Source organism: Echeneis naucrates, chromosome 16 (assembly GCF_900963305.1).
Source record: "Echeneis naucrates chromosome 16, fEcheNa1.1, whole genome shotgun sequence".
Lineage (NCBI taxonomy): Eukaryota > Metazoa > Chordata > Actinopteri > Carangiformes > Echeneidae > Echeneis > Echeneis naucrates.
The window spans coordinates 8,360,905-8,382,153 of record NC_042526.1 but is presented as its reverse complement, the minus strand read 5'-3'; the positions used below and the strand labels follow the sequence as shown (position 1 = coordinate 8,382,153).

Genomic DNA, 21,249 nt, shown 5'->3' with positions numbered 1-21,249 from the left:
TAAACAAACAGGAAAGGGGTGGAGGACAAAAGTGGTGTACTCAGGCCTGTAGTTGCACAACTGTGTGTTCATCCGATACTAAAGATTTCTTTTTTATGGCATGATCACACTCACACGCTATCTATATATATATATAGCACACTTGAGCTCAAAATGTAATAGGAAGAAAATTGACGGAAACTCTGTAATTGGATAGCATGTTCAAAGTATATTTCTGATTAAACAGGCTGTGAATATCAGCTTTAAAATGACTGTGTAGCGCAGTTGAGCTTCATTCTATCCCGTGGAAAGAGGAAGGCATCCATATTCCCCTACCTATAATATATTCATAATACATTTCACATAGGAGCGTCATAGCAGTGTAATTTTTAGAAAGTGTACACTGGTACGTAAATTATTTAGTGTGCGGTACTGCAGATGTGCTGTACTTCCACTCCTAGCTACTGTGTCATTTAAACAAGGATTGTTATGTTATTATTACAAAAAAAAAAAAACCCACTCAAAAAGGAATACCTAAAACACAATCCACATTTTTATTATATTTAAATACATAGTAATAATTTCTCTAAGTAAAATGTTTCTAAATTATTTTACATTTCATACAGATACATTTCAGTGTTTAGAGTAGCAAAACTCTGTAAATATATTTGTCTTATATATATACATTATGTATATCATATCATGATAGATAGAATAATGACAAGAGTTACAAAGAAAGAGGTCAAATAAGAGGTGACGGTGACAGAACAGTGAACAAGTTTCCCTTGGCCCTGTGGTCCATGTTTTATCTCCATGATGACTCTCGGGATGTCAGGACTGCAAGACACAAAAATGAGTGGGGATTATGATCCCTTTGTTTAGAAAACACTTTTCTTCGACAGACACAGCAGGAGAGAGGCCTGGCTCAATTAAGAGATGCACACATGCCCATGAGAAACACAAATTAGCACAAGACTAGTTACCGGGTCCCATAGAGTTTTTGGACTATGAGAAAGTCTTGTAGTTAAGAATGGCATTTTGGATAGAACTGCTTTGAAGTGTGTTTCTGTAACAAGCTCAGATGTCTTCAATTGCCGAAGCAAGGCGAGGTTGAATAATCCCACAAAGAAAACACCACACTTCAGACAGTAGGGAGAAAGTGCACACACAAACACACGTCACTTTGACCTGTCAGCATAATACAGAGACAATAATGACATGCTAAGTGCTATGATAGAGTAAATATTGGTTTAGGTGCTTTGGGTGGCCAAATGTAGATAACAGCACTGGAGGTGAGTACAGAGAAGAGCTTCCCTTATTCACTTGATGTGTGTTATTGGGACTTAGGTTAAGTAAGATGATCCTAAATCTACAATACACTGAAGTACAGTGCAAGTTATGACAGGTCAAATGTTAGGTGTGATGACAGCAAACGAATCAGATCCCAACAGATGAAAAGAAAAATACTGTAACAATCCATGGCCCTGTGGCCCTACTTCTGAAATGTATCCCTTGTTTTAGCACAGAGCTTGACAAAAATAGAATGGCATAAGCCGCAAGCTCCTAAAAATAAGTTGCACTGTCTTCCCAGCAGATCAGAAAGTGAACAGTACGATACATTTCTTTGTAGGCAAACAGTGGCCGAGGCTTTACATGGGAAGATAATTGGACAGTGCAATACATTTTTGCAGAGCCCTGTGTGAAAGGCTCTTGCTCTTTGGAAGTCAAGCATCACCAAAGTACAAGGCATTGTATAGATACAACCCCTTCACATATGAACTGTATCCATACGGAAAAGGCAAACTGAAATGACACTGGTCTCATATCTTTCCATGTCACATTATAAAAACAGTGCGACAATCAGAATGTCTGCAACAGTCATTCCCCAGGCGACCGATGTGTTACATGGAGATACAGTGAAAAGCAGCTGTCGGCACACGATTGTTGAATTGAGGGTGGGGAGGCCGCTCTGTATTACAGAGGGTGGGGGGATTAAGAGCAAGTTCCCAGATGCATTAAAGCACAGAAGCAGTCACTGTTAGTCCAGAAGCAAACAGTGAGAGAGGAGGAGGCTGGGGAGTAGAGGTGACATGAAAGAATCAATATCAGAGCAAAGCATTACAGAATGCAGGAATACATGACAAAAAGGAAAAAAGAATGTGGAAGTTAAATCATCTGTTAACAGTTGGGGACACGAATTAGCAGAAGACAGAGTGCAGAGGAGAAGTCTTTCGGCTTTGAAGGTAGCACACAGGAAAGCAACTGAGAAGTAGCACGTAGCATGGAGACCTCCTCCATACAAATGCTTCCACCACCCATCAACAAAAATTGCAGCTTTAGCTTTGAACCCAAAAAAGCTGGGGTGAGGAGTATAGGGAGCAAAAGACTCTGGGACCAGGGGACGGGCAGGATGCGACAGGAGCAGAGCAGGATGGACTTGGGAAGCAGCAGGGTCTCACACATACACACCCTCAGGGTTGAGACTGGACACTAGAGGGTTTTGCAGGTTGCGTGGATGTCCAAGGAACTGTTTGGCAGTGGGTCGAGGTGGAGATTCCCCTGGGGTTACATTGTGACCTGAGAAAGAAACAGAATTATTTTTGGAGGACAAGCCATCGCTGTTCAACATTTTAGCATGCAATGCTGGGTAAAGGAATGTGACATATTTTGGACTGATTCCATACTTCCATTCCTGTATCCGTCATGCAGAAGATGTGCAAGTTCCAATTGCTCTAGCTGCTCCTGAAGATCTGTGCGTGAGTGGGTGTGTGCCGGCAGGACACCTGTCTGTTGAATGAACTGCTGCAGGTTACACTGCCTCAGCTCCTTATTCAGCTCCTCCAGCTCTTCCTGTTTGGCCTGAGATGGAAAAGAGGATGGATAACTGAGAGCTCTGATCAGTCACACAGTTGACTCATTGAACTCAGTGTTGCCAGCAAACAGAATTGGATACATCATATGAAATTTGAAATCATATGTATTTAATGAATCAAAACAACTTAATTTCGCCTGTAGATGGCAGTATTGTTCATGTAATTGCAAGGTGTCGTTTCACCAACAGAGGGCAGCAGAGTCTACAGGGCTCGTCTCAGAGCGTTCAAGGTCACCATCACACCATTAAGCTACAATGAATCATCAGGGTGCAACCCTGTGTCATCATCAATTTTCTGATTCCATCAGATTCCATAAGTCCAGGACATACTCATAGATGGATACATCTTTCCTGCTCCCTGTTTGAGGTGTTTAACAAACCTCATGCCACGAGGAAAGATATTCATCCGCTCATATTAAAAAAGGTGGCATTCAGAGCTCCTCTATGGAGACAGCAGCATCACCTTCAAGCCCACACATTAAACTCTGCTGTACACAAACAGGCCCATCAATCAGTCTTAATCAACTATCCATGCTGCACACAGCTCAGCAACATGCTATGACCCCCCCATCCCTTGAGCCTGTGGGTGTGTGTGTGTGTACACACAAAGGTAATTGATGGTGGATTGAGGCAGTCTGCTGAGGTAGTTCACACCTGCAGGTCTGCCTCCATTAGCCTAATGACAGGAATGCTGTGTTCATCGCCACCGGCACTAAAACACTCGGCTGGCAGCCTCAACGAATCAGCTAACCGATAATTGACAATGCAAAGCATCTAGATCTTCCCAGTTCTATGTATGGACATTTCTGATAACATTCTACAAGTGCTCACATTATTTACAGGATATCTAACAATTACTGCCAGGGCGCCTTGGGGTTTCGTGTTAGATTGTAAACACTTGGAAAGTGTTGGTTAAATGTGATGACATTGGTAAAAATAACGACGGTATATGTAAAATCAAAAGCCCAGAACATACTGTCTGTAGAGCATTGCCTTCTATGTAACTGGCAAATTGAGCTCCACTCAGTCACATCAACCAGGCACTACGTCTGGGAGGGTCACATCCCAACTGAGCGAAAAACAAATGAGCTTCTCATGAAGTTTTGATCTGATTTGCAGCAATTGTTATTTCCTAGAGCCCACTGGATAGAGAATTGGATGCATTTGGTCTTTCAGTGAAGGCTTTCGTGGATGAGGACAATGAAACATTGGACTGCAAATATTTCCAGTACGCTCTGCGACAAAACAGTAAAACATCTACTACACCGAATTTAAAACATTCACATTTTTTAAGTCCCCTGGCAAGAACTATTCTGCGTCAGCTCTGAGAGGTGAATACCTCAGTCTCATGTTTCATTTGGAATATGAGGAAACTCATAAAAGTTTCACGTCAAACTGAGTTAGGCTTTTATTGATACAGCTGCTTCTATAACAACCACCGAATGTAAACAAACGTCACCACACACTACGAAAAGTTGACTGAGTAGATCCAATGAAAGGGGCTTTTGTTCTACCAAACAATGCTCTTTAATCTTTGTTTCCATACACACGATACAAGAATAGATAGTATCAGTAAATTCAATATAAACACCATTAGTAACCATGTGCTCAGATTGTGTTTACAAAATGATACCTGCCAAACCAGTTCATCAAGAGTGTAACTAGCTCATCACACAATTAAGAATTTTCATACAAAGTAGGATAAGCACATACAGCATTCATGTCATTGTAATTTCACAGTAAAGCATGTTTTTCCTCCTTTATATGAGTGTCTCTGCATTGTTGTGTGTCTGCTGCAGTTTGGAGGAAGGAGAGGGATACAACTTTACAGTACGGCTACAAGAGGGTCTGCGCTACACTTCTCAAATGGCAATTCACAGCAGATTCACAGGCCTCTCTCCAGAACCGTGACCTCTCTCCTTACCTGCAGCAGAGACTCTGCCTTTCCCAGGGCTTTGTCTGCTTCAGAGAGCTGCTCCTCCAGCTCCGTCCCCTGCCTCTCCTGGCTCTGGAGTTCTGCCTTCACAACATCGAGGGACCCCTCAGGCCTGGTGACTGTCTCCTCTGCCTGGCTTTCCCGCAGGATCTCTTGCTCTAGCTGAGCTGAGCGGACTGAGAACTCATGGAGCCGCCGACCACAGTCATCTAGCTTGGCATGGAGCTCGCCGAGCTTCCTCCTCATTCCCCTTTCTTTCTCCACTTCTGCTTGAAGCTCTTTCTCCCAGTATTGTTCGTGGGCAAGCTCAGCTTCGTTCCGCCGCATCATTTGCTCCAAAGTGTCTATCTCTTCCTGTATACGAGTGTCAGAGACTGGTGAAGGGCAGGGAGATGGGTAGGAACGATCCCAGGTATGTGACTCTTTCTCTAGGGTCTCCAGCTGTGTCTCCATGGCCCTTAGTCTCTCCTGTTGCTGAAGAACTTTCCTAAAAACCTCGTCTTTGGATGGTCCTATAGGTGGCGAAGGAGAGGGAGATGGCACATGAGAAGATGCAGGGCTGGGAGAAAGGGAGGGAGAAGCTCTCTGTTCTGGAGAGTCCCGAGGAGACCTCTTAAACTGTTTGGCTTTGCTTTTAGGAGAGGTGGATGGCCCCAGGTTAAAGGTGAGTGCCTTCTTGGGTTGGCTGCGTTTCGACAGCTCTGGCTCAGAATGCTTGGGCAGTGGAGGGGGAGTTGGCCTGTCTTGTTTTGAACCAGGTCCATCACTGCTGCTCGGGCCAGTTCGACGGAGAAAGAACTGAACCTCACTGCCATGCTGGCCTAACTTAGCCAGAGACTCCAGAGGCCGCTCAGTGGCCAACAGCTGCCTTTCAGTATCCCTAAGACGCTGGATCAGAACATAGCGGCCTGTCTGACCTGGGGACAGACAAGAGAGAATGCAATTGACAACATGTTCCACAAAACAACACCAACTGTATAATAGTTGTAAAGGCTGCTACACTGTTTTGCATTACAGTCTGTTCATGTTATTTGTGAAAGTGTAATTAGAGCAGTCTGTCTCCTCCCACTGAATCCATGCAAATAATGCCATGAGAACAAATGGCATCAAACACATATGATGATGCTGATACCTCTAAATCTCTGCCTTTGAGAACTAGAATAAAAGGCTGCTGTGTAAGACTCTCACAATATGTAAAAAATGTTCAAATAAATTGAAGTTTCCACAAGGACCTTGAAATTAGGACAAACCCTCCCTAATGACTTGGCAGGCAGCTCACTCATAGAAGGAGGAGAGCGCTAAATCTGGAATTATGGCGTTCAATGCTGCTGCATCTTATGGTTTGAGTAAAGCTGGAGGGTATAGGGACAGACAGCCAGCTCATGTCCAAACTGACCCTGTGGCAGTCCGACAGAATTTGCAATTTAGGTCTGCAAAAAATGAAAAGGTGAAAGCAGAAGAGAATTGCTGCAAGTTTGGCGATGTACAGGTACTCTTGTTTTGTCTGCATCAAATTGTCATTGCAGGGTTGCTATCCAATCACAACATCATCAGAGGCTGGTAAAACCAAATGATGACACAATTACTTCAAAGCTTGAAACACTCACCTATGGCTTGGGCCAAAGCAATGACCACATCCTGACAGGACGTCTCCTCAGATAAACCGCACACCACCCGCACCACTCCGTCCACCCACACTTTGAGCTCCATCTGCGACTGGGAAATCCAGGTGCAAGGGTAAACGGACTTCTAAACAGATGACTTCAGCTCTTGGCTTAACTCAGGTCAACGCTGCATGGCACTTGCTCTGTAAGAGATGAAGAACAAAACAAGACATCTCAGAGGTGTCTTAATCTGACTGGTCTTTCATCCAGAAATATTACTTCCTGGTTAGAAAAAAAAATACTTTTGTGAATGAAAATCAAAGCAAAGTTCTTATTATTACCACAAACGCAACACAGTACAAGCTGTCATGGGAAGGTACATAGTACCCTCATTTTGTGTGAATGCGGGCCTCTAGTGATGTCAAAAATGCGTTGTGCTGAGTGACAACATCACTGAATTTTAAATTCCAGCATCAGCAGCCAACAGGTAGAGCAGTGTAGCATTTTGTAAATTTCCTAGGGTTTAGTTAAAAGCCATGGCAGTATCTTGTGGACCAGGGAGCATAAATGCCAATCTGTAACCCAATTAAACGCTCTGCTGCCCTCCTTCAAAGCCGTTATGATAGCTTACTGCCGAGGGGAAAGGACAGGGAAAGTGGAGCAACTCGACTGTGTCTATGTTTGGGAGATTGTGCGGGAAGAAATACATAGAAATGTAGCAGGAGAGACAGAAAAAGTGTGTGTATGTGTGTGTTTGTGTCCCCCAGTTTGATCCACCTCAGCGGGACCAGAACTGGGTCTAAAGCACCTTCAGAGAGCAGATCAGCAGGTAGACTAAGACTCGTCTGGGCAGCAGGTTTAGCTTAAATGAATGTCATTATGTGCGCCCTTTGCTCCGCCTGTCTGTACTTTTATAGCTAAGCTTCAAAACAGGGCAGTAAAATACTGCAGTGCATATAAAAAGTGAAACGCCTCAGGCAGTTGTAGGATTATCAGTAGAACTTGGCACAGCAAATGAAACTTTGTAGCCTAGGTGGGTAAAAGACGACTGTTCAACCACTCAGACAGATGGTGTTCTCTTTCTGTCTGTCTGTCTCTCCAGCTCTCAATGGGAGGTGTTTAATACTGAGCTCCACCATTATCTTTCCCCTCATTCAGAGCCTGGCTCTGCTCCACTGGCTGCCTATAGGGAGTTGCTTTGGAGGAATGCACTGACTTCATCTGCCAGCCGGAAGAATGCCTGCTTTTCTTAACAAAGCCCTCACCCACCCCCTCCCCTGCTGCTGACCTGGCTGCCCCGCACCTCCATTACTTCACTGCTGTTTGGATGCCAAACACAAACTCTGCTGGGGAGCAACAGAACTATGTAATGTGACAACAGCATCAACATGACACCACATACACAATGACGGCATAGCTCAGACGCTAGACTTGCAGATCAAGATCGCAGGGAACAAGCTGGAGATGGAGACGGGTGATCAAATGTGGTCTTTTGGAGCGATCAGAGTGAGGCAGGCAAGAAGCCTATTTGTCAAAACTCAGCACAAAACATCTCAACATAGATGGCAGACATCTTAAAAATGCGTGAGAAAAAATATTTACTCGTGTCACACAGGCTGAGTTCTGACATTGGTGAGTTTATGTGAAATACTTGTCTATATGTATGGTATAATTAGGAGATAAGAAGTTGATATAACTCAAACTTGGTTGAAGACAGTTCCTAAATAATTTATTTTTTATAATTATCTATATACTGTAAAAATCACATTAAAGAGTGCACAAACAAAAAAACATCTTCCAGCAAAGAATGTAACTCTCCCATGATAATATTTTTGTCTGTCCTGGCTGATGAAATGTGATAATCTGCACCAACAGGAAACATGCAGGCCTGTGAGTCTCAGGTTGCTGTCTATTCTCTCTGTAGCAGGCGCAACAAGCCCTGAGAACCAGACATCCGCCTGACTCAGCTCCCATGTCACTACTCACTGATAGACACACACACGCAAAAATTAATTAAATAAAAAAGCATTTGGAAAAAGGGGATGAAATGGATAATATTGAAAATGTAGAAAAACAGCCAGCGTATCAATACATTTTTGATTCGCTGATTTTCTGGAAAGGACGAGTACTCTGCAGGATGTTTGGTTACAGAGTCAACATGCAAATGCTGCGGACAAACAAGACTGCTTTGCACATGCTCAGGGCCGCACCACACACACACACACACACACACACACACACCCATCCAAACCCAAATCCACTGGGAATGTAAAAAACATCTCAACACTGTATCTCTGAGCCACGCACCCTAAACCTCAGGTCAACCCCCGCCTCCACCCAAAAAATAAAAAATTTCACCTCTACTTTCACCCATACCCCACCCATTCAAATAACACAAGCCACATTGAGAGAATGTAATATATATATATATATATTTTATTTTATTTTATTTTTTTTTTTTTTTGGGGGGGGGGGTGTAAAGAACAAAGTCAAGCAATCAAAAAGTTGCAACACAAACCAGATCTGCAAAAACAAAAGACACTTGTCTTTCTCTTGTCTATTGAGTTGAATAATAATAATTATATAATAAAAAAGAAAGACCAGTCATACTGTATGATGAAAGGGGGAGAAAGGGAGACAGTGTGGAAGACAGACAGCGAGCAAATTAGAAAGGGGGAGAGAAATAGGGAGGAAAAAAAATAAATGCTGGCAGATGGACAGATAAGAAGGGAGAGAGCGTGGTAGAGAAAAGAAGAGCAGTGATTGGAGCCATGTGCCATCTCCCTCTCCTCTCATCATCACTCAGCCATCCAGCTAGCACGCTTTGTGTCTTTCATCACCCTGTCTGTCTCCTTTCAATAACTGCCTCCCAGCTCCTCTGTGAATTCAACTCAAGGCACAAGTGGTTAGCATCAGTCCTGCAGACACACAGGGCATGATTTGGCTCGTCCGTGCCCCGCTCTGTGTGACCAGCGGTGTTGGGCTGTGAATTGATTAAACCTTTTAGCCTAACTGAGCACAAAGAAGGTTCCTTTTGCCAAAAACTACCTCCTTATGTCAAATAAAACACCCAAAGCTGCAAATTAAAAAATCTGACCTGAGTTAGACATTGTTTCCTCTTTTGATATGACTTCAATTCTTCAAAGTTTAAAATAAAAACAAGTTTTTTCATACATGGGAGAGTTAAAAAAAAAAATGTATGGAGATTATGAACATGTAGGGCAAAACAAAAATAAGAAACAGCAGATACATTCCAGCCGAAAAGTAGTAAAATTATTGACGCAGCTGGAATGGCACACCCTGATGGTAGAACTTCCGTTGCAAAGGTCTGAACAATGAATTCCTCTTAGTCATCAGCAACATTGGGAAATCTGCAGAAACAAGTAAAACTTCTGAGGAAAATTCCAATCAATGTTACCAACTTACTGCAGCCTCACAACACCCGAGCCCTTAGGCTACATTAAGAGTATGTCTACTGGGTGTGACCTTGAGTTTCATCACCAGCCAGTTAGATTAGCTTTACCTAGTCAGAAGGCACAAATTTAGAAAGCCCATTGGATGAGAGACAAAATGTCTCCAAGGATATCGAACCTTATATAGCTACAATATATATTATATATATAGAACAGTCGCTCTTAATTCTCTTTGGATATCTATGACGTGGATGAATGAGAACCCTCACAGACGTCTACTGGTTGTGCATTGTGTGAACATATGAATGTGAGTGAAGGTGTGTTTGCGTACCCATGAAATACACAATACTGTATAACACAAATAAGGTGGTCAAAGGTTGGGTATGCATGTTTTCATGTACAAGCTTGTATGTGTTCAGTGTGTTTGAAAGCAGACAAGCCATTTAGGTCTATCTTTATGAGAGGCTGCTCCAGCCCACAGCCATTACTGTGCTATCTCTGCAGCAACAGAAGTCTCAGGAACAATGGCAGCAGTAAAGGGCAGAGTGTGCACATCACACATTGCCTCAGATCTGAACCATAGATACACAAACACACAAAAAGAAACAAAAGTGTACAGAAATAGTGTTTGTGACGGCAGAGAAAAGAATGCCCTGTCCCAGGCTGGTTTAAGAGCACATGATAAGTTAGAGATCATGGTTGGAGGACAATGAACAGCGCTGGGAGAAGCTGCACTTTCTGTGCCACTCTGCTCCAGGTTGGCAGGGACATGCAAACACTCAAAGAGCCAGTAACAGGCTGGCACCAAGCAGCCTGGTCTCATCTGTGTTGCAGAGACACTATTGTTGTCCTGGATCCACACTCAGCAGACAGTGTTGTCTCTTTTGTGGCCTCTGGCATCGCTGGCTCATCTGCCACGCCAGCTTTTACTGCCATTCCACTATGTCCGCATGTTACTGCTGATAAAACTAATAAAAGGCAAAACAGATACTTTCTGTCCTCCCTCACCTCGTTTTGCATTCTTTATTCCTCTTCCACCTTCATCATCCCACATTTTGGTCGAGTCAAGTGAGACCAGTTAATGTGTTCATAGACCACTGAGACAGAAAACACACAGAAAATGTACACAACATGCCTGTAGTTACAGGGAGCACAACAATTTCATAACGGTTAAAAAAAAAAAAAAAAAAATCCTTTTGCTTTGGCAATTAAAATGATCTCTGTAGAAATCTTGTAATGAATCACATGGGCAGTCTCAAGTCACTCTTTCACACTCTGCAATTTCATTTCAATGACTGGAAACACATTTTACTCATTTCAAATATTTCATTGTTGGAAAATAAAACAAACAAAAAAAATCTATTTGTGACTTCTCCTTCCTTTTACCCGTGCTGGTCATTCCAATTTAAATTTGCAATGCAGCTGTTTATTTATTTATTTATACTTGCCAGTACTGCTCATCTCAACAACATATCATTCCAAATGATCAGAAGTCTTTGTCAAGCCCTCAAGGGTTGAAGTGTGCCAAAAAAAGTTTACAACACTGGCTGAAGCTTAGCCCAGGAGAAAGCACATCCGGAAGGAATTGTAACACTGACAGGCCAAGCCTCATCACCTTGTGTTTTTATAGGGTCATGATTGTATCACAGACTGACATCTCTCAGAACTATGGCAAAGAAACCAAGGCTTTAGAATTCTCCACAAGTCACCGGCAGCTAAAACGACAAAACAAAACAAAACAAAACAAAAAAAAAAAACACTAAAACCCTCATGTGGAGGTCATTGTCAGCAGGTGCTCCTCTGTCTGCATGTGGAAGACAGATCTAAGATCTGAAGGCTTTATTAGTGTTCAATGATTGGCTTTCATAGCATTTGATGTATCTGACACGGCAGTAAAATGCAGTAAAAAGAAAAGCCACAGCTAGATTGTTTAATTTGTCTGCCGGTGTTACCCAAATATCAGGCAGCGGTTGACTCACTTTGTGGTTTAAGCTAAACTTCTGTGGCTCTATTTTTCAAAAGGATAGGTGGGCTATGTGTGTTCTCATTTGTGCAGCCAAAAAAAACATTTAATTTGCATGTAGGCATTAGTGTTTTCTGGTAGAAGTGTGTATTTTACTGTGACAATGACTGTGATGCACCGGCTGCTCTTCAGTGCAGGGCCAGGCTGCAGCAGCCTCTCCAGACACACTGCTTGTTAATTAGACTGAACGGTTGCCTGCTTTCCCGTTAACGGAGCTTGACTGAACCTTCAACACACCTAATGAATAATGAATTTTTTCACAGCACATTAATTTGGAAAATATTTTTTGCAAATGCCTTTGACCAAGTAGCTTTCTGTAAATGACCCCCCCGATTCAAATGTGTATTTACTCTATTGACATGCTAATGACTCAGTGAAGGAATCAGCCACAGCACTAATAAGCTTTTGTCGTCATACTTGCGTTCAACCTAATGATTGGTTCTTCCAAGTGTGAAATCACAAGGAGAGGGGATCAGTGATTCATTTAACACAGGGGACATCATTGCCTCCAAATGAAGGGCAAATATGGCCTAGTATTTCCAAAGGCTTTACTATGAGGTTGCAAGCTCTAGTCTCTGATCACCTGGAGAAAATGCATTATTCTTTACCTCTAGATTTCCCCACAACCCGGAAAAAGAAAAGTGGTAGAAGATGGATGGACCTCTAGATCTCATGTACAGTCACCAAACACACGTTAATAATCCCCATGCATATAATTGATGATTGATGAAGATTTAGACAGGTTAAAGTGAAACAAACAAAAAAAAAAAAAAAACCCAAGCCTGTCACTACCACTGCATAAACAGTGTGAAAACCTCATCATCACAAATCACACAGACAGATGATAACCTGGTCTTAATCATAAGTGAGAGTACAAAGAGGGAAGGTAAGAGAAAGAGTCTTTATAAACATTTTTAGGAATCGAGGGTGAATAAAGTTCTTCTTTCTCTGATATATAAAGAAGCCCTGGCACAGTTTGAAAGGCAATAATACCTAGTTTACACAGCCTGAACAATACTCCATTATTCACATCACGATGAGAAAGACTTACTCATACTTGGTTTGGCGCACTTGTTTGCTTCAACCCCGGAAACTGACTGGGGGCAAGCACATTAGAGACAAGGAATTTGTTTGCGCTGACTCATGGATACACGATGAGCCAGCAGCTAATGGTGAGAATGATAATGCGGAATTGCACATAGCCTGTTGAAGGCCAAGCAAATCTAGCCTCCACTGAGAGCTCAGCTCAGGATGAGTGTTCTTGCTGCCTGCAGGCTGAGTACTGCAAGTACCGGAGTTTGCATTGTTGGGCAAGTCAGGGAAGAAGGCTCACACTGCTGATGGGCACCCATGTATAATCATACACTCCTGTCCTGACTCAGCATTACTTACCCACAGAAGGAGGTCACCGCTCATTTCCCAGTACAAAGCAAGCTTGTTAGTAAATGGAATACCAATTCATATGTTGTACCTTTAGAACTCTAAGAACAGCTGTATGTATGCTATCAGCTAATCAGGGCTTTACAAAAGCACCAAACACCAGAATGAGACAAAATGTGATTCCAGTGAGTTTATATTTAGACAGACATATTCACTTATCGCATAGCCAAAATAATATGTTGCATGGCGGAAATACAGAGGGCAGACAGGCTGTCTCAGACTAAATGATGATGCGTCATTTTTGACGAGCGCAACACATAGCAAACCCACCAATTTAAAAGGATGCAATTTACACAGCACATGAGTGGAAAATAGTACCTTTAAATTACCCAACATGGTATTTGTAGATATTTTTTTCCCAAGCGTGTGTGTGGCACTCCATTCTCACTTCCTGCATGCATGTGTCATTGAGGAATCAGGAATACTGGAGCCTGCGGTGTCACAGGTTTGAAGCAAAACTCATTAGTAATTTAAAGGTCGCTTCCATGTCTGTTCATATCAATTATTCACTGCTATTTTTTGTTTTTCTTTTGGCATTCTTTTTTAGGAGCAAAATCCAAAATAAGGACTCAAAATATATCTAAGAAAAGGTTTATTGTAGGAAATCAATGCACCAATAATAAATAAAATAATTCAATCCTACATAGACAGGAAGAAACTTTAAACAGACTGGTCAATAATTCAATCCAAGAAATAGAATAAAATTTCATTCACATTCACTGCAACTCCTTTAACTGTGGAGGCATTGAAGGGAGGCTATTTTATCAGTGACTGAAAGTGGTGGTAGTCTTTCATCATACTTTAATTTCATGCAGTCCATGATGCAATATATACTTGCCAGTCCTCATATGAGCTAAAAGGGAAAATTGCCATCAGCATGCCCAGGGAAAAATGAAAATCAATGTGTTACTGCAAACGGAAAAAGGAAAACAAGAGTTCAAAGCTTTACACCTTTATCATCCACACACAGCTCTGCCTGTCACATCATCCACTACAGTAATACAGAAGAGAAGTTCAAACTCTGGTAAAGCTGCCATCAATCCTGGAGAGAGCAGGTGAAAATTATTATACAGGGTTGTAACGGTAACATTACAACAAAAATACAAGACTCAGACAAAAAGAAAACACAGACCTGTCTACTGAATGGATGTTATCACAAATGAAAGTGACAAATTCCACCTGGCTTCCTCCCAAGACATCAATCAGAGTTCATGAACAGCCAGTTCGGACTTCTACTACTCCTACTGCTGAGGCTAACGCACACCAATCACCTCTGGGTTTGATTACATTCTCTGTACTATACTCTGAAACAGGAAGGAGGCTGGAGTACCTGACAGTGACAGTCTCTGAACAACTGTTACGAAGTTTGAGAGAAAACCGCAGGTTGTCCAGTTCAACATGTTACTCCATCACTAATGTCTGTTATGCAAAACATTTCTTCCCACACCCTCCCAATATTTACCTAGGGAGTTTCAACATACTTGGTCCTTGGAGAGACACAGAGAGAGAGAGAGAGAGAGAGAGAGAGAGGTAAACTCAACCATGGAAAAAGAGGGCTTGTGAAACTGCGTTTGTGTGCTGACCTTCAGGTAATCTATCACAGTGTGACCATGTGCAAGTACTGACGTATGTGCAGCACATCATAAAAGGAAGTAAAAATTAAGCTTTTGCACAATAATTTTCATTCCCACCATTTCAATTTACACTGCTCTTCTGGAGGTCAGGTATAATTATGAAGTTCTTATACCCAGCCATACATATGTCCATTTAAAATGGACCCTCCAACAGTGGAGGGTGAATTTGTTTGTGCTGCATGTGGATCAGAAAGACTTAGGGTGGGTCTCTCAATTGACCCGATTACAGTTTGATGAGTAGGAGTTTCACACACGACTCGCTCTCCCTGTAGGAGGAGTAATGATCCCACCTTTCAGAGCAGTGAGGGGGAAAGCATCTGGACAGACAGCATGAGTAAGGAAAAGGTATGAGGGTGAGGTACAGATTTATAGCCAATTCCCAGTATCCTAGCAGCACCTTTGGGACCAAGACAGTATATCTGTCAGGGGAGCGTCTTCATTTCTGGAAAGCTGCCATTCACCACTCTTGACTTGCAATCACCAGGGTGATCTTTGGCATGGATAAACATGTATATACACACATCTTAATAATCACAGTTGTTGAGTTTGCATATGAGAGACAACTTGGCTAGCCCCTGGGAACAGCAAAGAAGGATGGAGGGAATGTAGTGATAAAGGAGAGGTTGGACTAAGACTGAGTGTGGCAGATGGGTCGAAACTAATAAATCAGAGCTATGACAAAATGAAAATGGCCAAAAAATTGTCATGCTTCAGGTTATGGACAAGATAACTAGGGGAACTTGTTCACCAAATAAGATGGCCGTGTTGCTATGTTAAACCTGAAACAGTCAATGCTCCACATCTCTGGAGGTTCCAGGTTTTACCCCTGGCAACTCAGTAAATCTGTGTCTTGGAGCTCAGCCCAGGTTTGACTCAAACATTACTTCTTAAACCGCAGAAGCATGGGTAACTTGACACTGAGATTATGGTTTATCTGTTAATCTCTGCAGATAAGTAAAGTATCTGCTTTGGCCATTTTGTTTTACGGGAAACAGGGTAGTCTAAACTAGACACTCAAGTACTCAAGTGCACATGAAGTGGCACTAAGAGAAAAAAGACACACACTGTGCATTTTTGTATTGTGTATGTGACAGCTAACTACATATATACTGACACATTTAGAGTCATGGGGTCTCTTAGTGTTGTCATCTCAAGCTGTTTAGAGTTATTCCTGGGAGCTTTTGAAATATGTCACCCATTAATAAACATAGCAAATCACATCTTTAACTCTGTCAAATTCATGTTTCATTCATTCTTATCTATAAAACAATTCAGGCATGGAACATGATAATCACTAATGATGAATACTTGTACTTCCAGTATCTAAATTTTACCCCAGTTCTTTTCCGCTCGTCAATGTGCATTTGTGCAACAGTGACTGATATCTGCATGTGTTTGTTTTTCCCCCCAATGTACTTGATCAAACACAGTCTATGTCTAACATCAAACTCTCTCAGCATGAGGGATGAGACTGTCATATCCACCTGCCTCTCTCTTCTCATGTCTTTTGATTTAGTAGTCCCAAGCCCTGAGGCAGACATTTTCTTTTTCTTGCTGGCATTTTGACCCCCTTCCTGGACCTGTCAGGGGCCCTTTGGCAGAGGCACCATGTTATTTACTGCCCAGAGAGTGCTGTGAGCTGAGAGTCCACGCAGTATGGCTGGTTGAACAAGGAAGCAACCTGCTGTTCACTTACAAAAAACATGAAACCACAGTTGTGGATACACATACACACAAACACAAACACACACACACACAGTCACATGACGCTCCCAGAGGGTAGGCACAGACGTTACCACGCTACAATCACTACACATGGTAGAACGGAGAGGCAGGGACAAAGAGACAAACAGATACAGACGTCCATACCCCCAGCAGCCAACCTGCCAGTAGTTTGAATAGTTACAACAGAAGGGGAAATGTGAAGCTATGGGTTTGATGATGTGTCAGAACAAACACCCGTGAAGGCTACGGGAGGTGCAACCTGACATGAAATGACAGCAAGTCACTCAGGTGAACTTCACGGTCAGCTGGACTAACTTGGTAACATGTCCCTCGGTGGACTCAGCTCTGTGAGGACATTTGGACAGAACCTCTGACCTGTACAAGGTGGATAAACAGAGATTCAGGCAAAAAACCTGTATGTGTTCAGTGGCCCAAATCTTTTCCAGCAACAGCATTCCCTAAAAAGGTTGACTAAAGACAAAGGCAAGTACAAAGCCTTGCACTTGGCATCAAACCATCCCCTAAGGGATAATACTGCCCAAACCACCAGCTGGGTGTATACTTTTTTTGACTTGCCCAGAAATGTATGCAGTTTTAGTTCACAAAACTCTGTTTTCAGGTGCTCTTTAAAACTATGCTTGTTAAGATATAAAAGAAGAACCGCAGTGAAATTCCTTCTCCAAATGCTCCTTCCTCTCAGTAATTATAGCCTCCCAGCTGACAAACTACAGGTCTGCTGTGTTTGGCTTTGCTGCCTCAGATACAACAGGTGAAGTAAAGTTTGTGTACACTGGGCTGGCTGCCAGTTTCTTACTGGTTCTGCTAGCCAAGTACATATTACCCTTCCTGGTACAACAAAAACACCTGGAGAATGAGTGAGGGAGAGTCCTTTAAAAACAAACAAGCAAACAAACAGAAACATGTTACTTCAAAAATTTCATGGAGAACAACAATTCCTATGCATCTCTGAAAACTTTAGTAACACATTCTACACAAGTAAAGCTGAATGCCCCCCTTTATGAAACCCAGTGAGGAAAAGTTTGCCATACTAAACTTGGTGAGGATGATTTATTTAGGGGAGTACAGATGATTTAATAAGTTGAAAAATGGGCTGACTTCGAAACATGGGTGTGCAGTAGGATGAGGGAGCAGGGTGTGAGGGATGTGAATGTGATGCAAGGAAGACTGGATCAATCTTTTATCACTGCAGTGTGCTTTCATCCCTAATGGATCCGACATGAGCAGAGCACAGCACTACCTTCCGTCACATTGCACAGGCAAGGGAAGGACACACGGAAAGAACAAGACCAAGCAAGAGAGGTAGAGCAACACATGAGAAAGACAGAGCTACAGAGCGGACAAGAGTGTAAGGGGGGGGGCTGTTGACACCACCCTACTCCAAATAATCACAGCCCCATATGTGCAAACATATTATTTTGCAGACATGCTGTTATAACGTTTTCAATTACCTCTGGATCTGAGTGCATCTGCAGGAGTTGGGAAACACTCCTGATAAGGACAGCGAGAAATTAAGTCATCACAGCATGAAGAGTGACTTCAAAAATTCCCATCAAGAATCCCAAGAGATATCTTGCTGTGCATGGGTGGAACTGCTTTCCATGCCATGCGAGCTGAGCGTCAAACAGACACGCAGACAGAGTCAGAGACAGAGAACTCCAGAAGAGGAAAGGAGTCCATCTGTGTATTCAAGCAGTGAAAGAGCAGTAAAAATAACATAGCTGAAAACAAGGCACGATGACTCTCTGAGGACACCCTGCTCTCTCCATGCTAAACAGGTTCATTCATGGGATAGAAAAAAAAGAAATATCTCGACAGTGACAGAGATACAAAGAGAAGCAGAGAAAAAGTAAGTGCTAACTAAACAAGGCTGTGAAAAAAGTTGAAAGTTTTATAATGCGTTCCGACTATTGGCAAGCACACCATTATCCTGCTTTCTGGTTTTCACTTTAGATAAAGTACCCACAATACTTAAAAGGAGGCAGCACATTATATCATCACTTCTCTGCTCTATCCATCAAAGAACTGAAGTAAACATGGTCTGACTTTGTATATTTGACTGGTTGAAGGTATGAAAAATACATCACTGATTTCCCAGGGAGTTTATGTTACACGGTCAGTATCAGTTCTTTGATAAACTTAGATGAGCAAAGGTCAAGTAGGACTAATTTATATGAACCAAAGTACCAAGAGCAGGAACGCTAGTAAGATACTGAAGCCGACCAAAAGATAAATCCATGAATGCATTTACTAGAGCCAAGCCAAAGCTTTAATATATGCTTGAGTCAAGGTTGTCCATTTAGTTTCTTCTCTGACAACCATATATTATGCCAACATTACATCTCTGGACCCAAGTTAATGGCGGCAACACACAAACAGAGATAAAACGTGAGTTATCATTGTGTAACTCCCACAGTTGGCCAGGAGAAAAAATAATCACCTCCCGTGGGGGTTGTGCGTATCTGTGTGCGAGTATGTATGTAGGGGTTTCCAATTGATGGCCCCGACTGAATAACAAATGCAGCCTCCTAATGAGCTCTGAGGTCCCTATCTGACACATACCATTCTGGGAAATGTTAAATAAGTTGCTACCTATGCATAATGATTAGTCAATGTTTTAACGGGCTTGGTGCAATCGACTTGCACAGTGTTGGCATTCGAGATGTGTAGCCCATCAAGAGTTAAATGTAGTTCTAAAACGTAGCGAGCTGAACTCTGCCCGTGCCCTCCATGCATTAATCTTTAATCCCACAGTGGTAAAAGGTGCAGCCGGTGTGACAGGAGACCTGTGTAAGTCTGAACTCGTCTCAGAGTTCTCACATGGCAGAATGTTTTCACACAAGAGAACGCACGTATAGCATTCAACACACACAAGTGTACAAGTAAGAGTAAAGTTTTATACAAATAGGTCTTCACAGCTTGTACAGGAGTACTTGGGTGGTGGGTCTAGTGTCAACAGGTACAGGAGACAATACAGCTCACCTCTTCAAAGACAACACAGAGGGCTGTCTTTGTTTATCTGATACAAACTCAAGCTCATACTTATTAATAATAGTTCATGTTAGGACATTCAGCTGACAGATTGTCTGACTTCAGTGAAACTTCCTGGCAATGATACTTAAACAAGCAGGGACAAATTCAAAGAAGCACTGACAGACAGCCTTACACTCACCAAAGGAGAGGACTGTTTCCAGTGTCTTCGGTGCCTTTAATTTCCTCTGTCTGTTTTCTCTCCGTCTCTCTCCTTCACGCAGGAAAATCCTTAATTCTGACAGAGCAGCAGAGCCGGTTGTGCGACTGGTGAGAGTGAGCGAGTGTGTGTCTAGGAGGAGTGTGTGAGTCCAGTAGAGGTCAGAGGCAGTCAGATGTGGTCTCGGGAGGAGATTTAAAGGATGTTGCGACTTCTCCTCTGCTCTGTCTTGCTGCGTTCTTCTCTTCTTGCCGCCTCAGGAATGCACTTCTCCTGGGTGTCCTCACCACAGCCAAGATCTGAGAGACTGCTAGAGTTCTCTTTCTCTGTCTACACCCCTCCTTCTTTTCTCTGTGCCTCGCACCCACACAGAAACACACCCTCCCAGTCTCGCTCTCTCGCTCTCTCTCTCGCTCTCTCCACCCTTTCTGGCTGTGCTGACAGATTTGGCACCTCCCCCCTTTTCAGGTAGTTGAAAGAGGGTTTTTGGCTTTGTCATTTTCACTCTATCAATTTTCTCACATACACCTTTTGTATTTTTCCCCCCAATGACACGAAGAGCTCCAGGTAAGAAAACTTATATGACACTCTTGACTCCTTGCATGAATACGCATTTATATGTGAGCCGATACTGTTTGGATAACCTATAACCTGAGGCTTTGTATACTCTGCCTCCAGTAACATGAACAGCTGATTACACAAATGAGGCCGTCAGGTGATTTTGCTTCCTTTTCCTGGAATGAGGTCATAGTCCGACCGACCAGGTGGAACTGCAGAGTGCGTCTGTGTGTGTTTGAATTTTAATCAGATAACGCCCTGTGGCATTGTAGCATCTTAAATCTGAGATCACATGTACAAAATAAAAGTCTAATCAATTAAACTATTCGAAAATATTCAACGATCATTCATGAAATATTGATTTCCCATCTCCATATCCTATCCGCATAAAGACAAAACCAAGACACGCATGACCAATATTTGAGACTGAATATGGAGGAGCCTCACGGTAGGGGTCAGACCCTGCTCTCAATCACCTTAAAACTGATGGTTGAATCATTCACTGCCCCTTTACCACACCCCAAACCTGAAACTAAGGCCTTGACATGATACTGAGCAGAAGTCCTTCATGCAAATTAAAGTGGAAATCAGGCTGTGTTGTTCCTTGTGGCATTCATACCGCATTGGTAAGGTCCTCACAGAGCTTCATATTACTCCTATTTTGTTATGTCGCTTTATGCTATAAGAAATAAAAAAAAATAGATAAAAGTAAAAGTCCCTCAGCAAATTTTAATTCCAAACTACAATATGTGGAAGAAGGGACAACCTGTGGAGATCTTAAAGCTCTCAAATGGAGGAGGTGTCCCAACTTGGCAAATGGGGGAGAAGGGACTTAGGTGTTCACTTTGGCTGAGCTC

The 21,249-nt window shown here is 42.5% G+C and overlaps 1 protein-coding gene across 1 annotated transcript; it reads right to left on the bottom strand.

Annotated features, from left to right (window-relative positions):
* Positions 1 to 532: 532 nt before the first annotated feature.
* Positions 533 to 20,180, bottom strand: rassf7a (Ras association domain family member 7a). The gene is made up of 6 exons (XM_029522844.1): positions 19,817 to 20,180; positions 6,395 to 6,594; positions 4,776 to 5,704; positions 2,664 to 2,838; positions 2,449 to 2,556; positions 533 to 816 (listed from the first exon to the last, which is right to left on the bottom strand). Exons 2-6 carry the CDS (start codon positions 6,495 to 6,497, stop codon positions 785 to 787), a joined length of 1,347 nt encoding a protein of 448 aa, XP_029378704.1. The 5' UTR covers positions 6,498 to 6,594; positions 19,817 to 20,180; the 3' UTR covers positions 533 to 784.
* Positions 20,181 to 21,249: the final 1,069 nt, after the last annotated feature.

Bases quoted from the DNA above. Each gene is read 5' to 3' on its own strand.
- rassf7a (XM_029522844.1), bottom strand. From the start codon at position 6,497: ATGGAGCTCAAAGTGTGGGTGGACGGAGTGGTGCGGGTGGTGTGCGGT. The intron at 2,839-4,775 runs GTAAGGAGAGAG...TTTCCATCTCAG, and splicing joins AGGCAGAGTCTCTGCTGCAG to GCCAAACAGGAAGAGCTGGA. The intron at 817-2,448 runs GTGTGTATGTGT...TGTGTCTTGCAG, and splicing joins GTCCAGTCTCAACCCTGAGG to TCCTGACATCCCGAGAGTCA.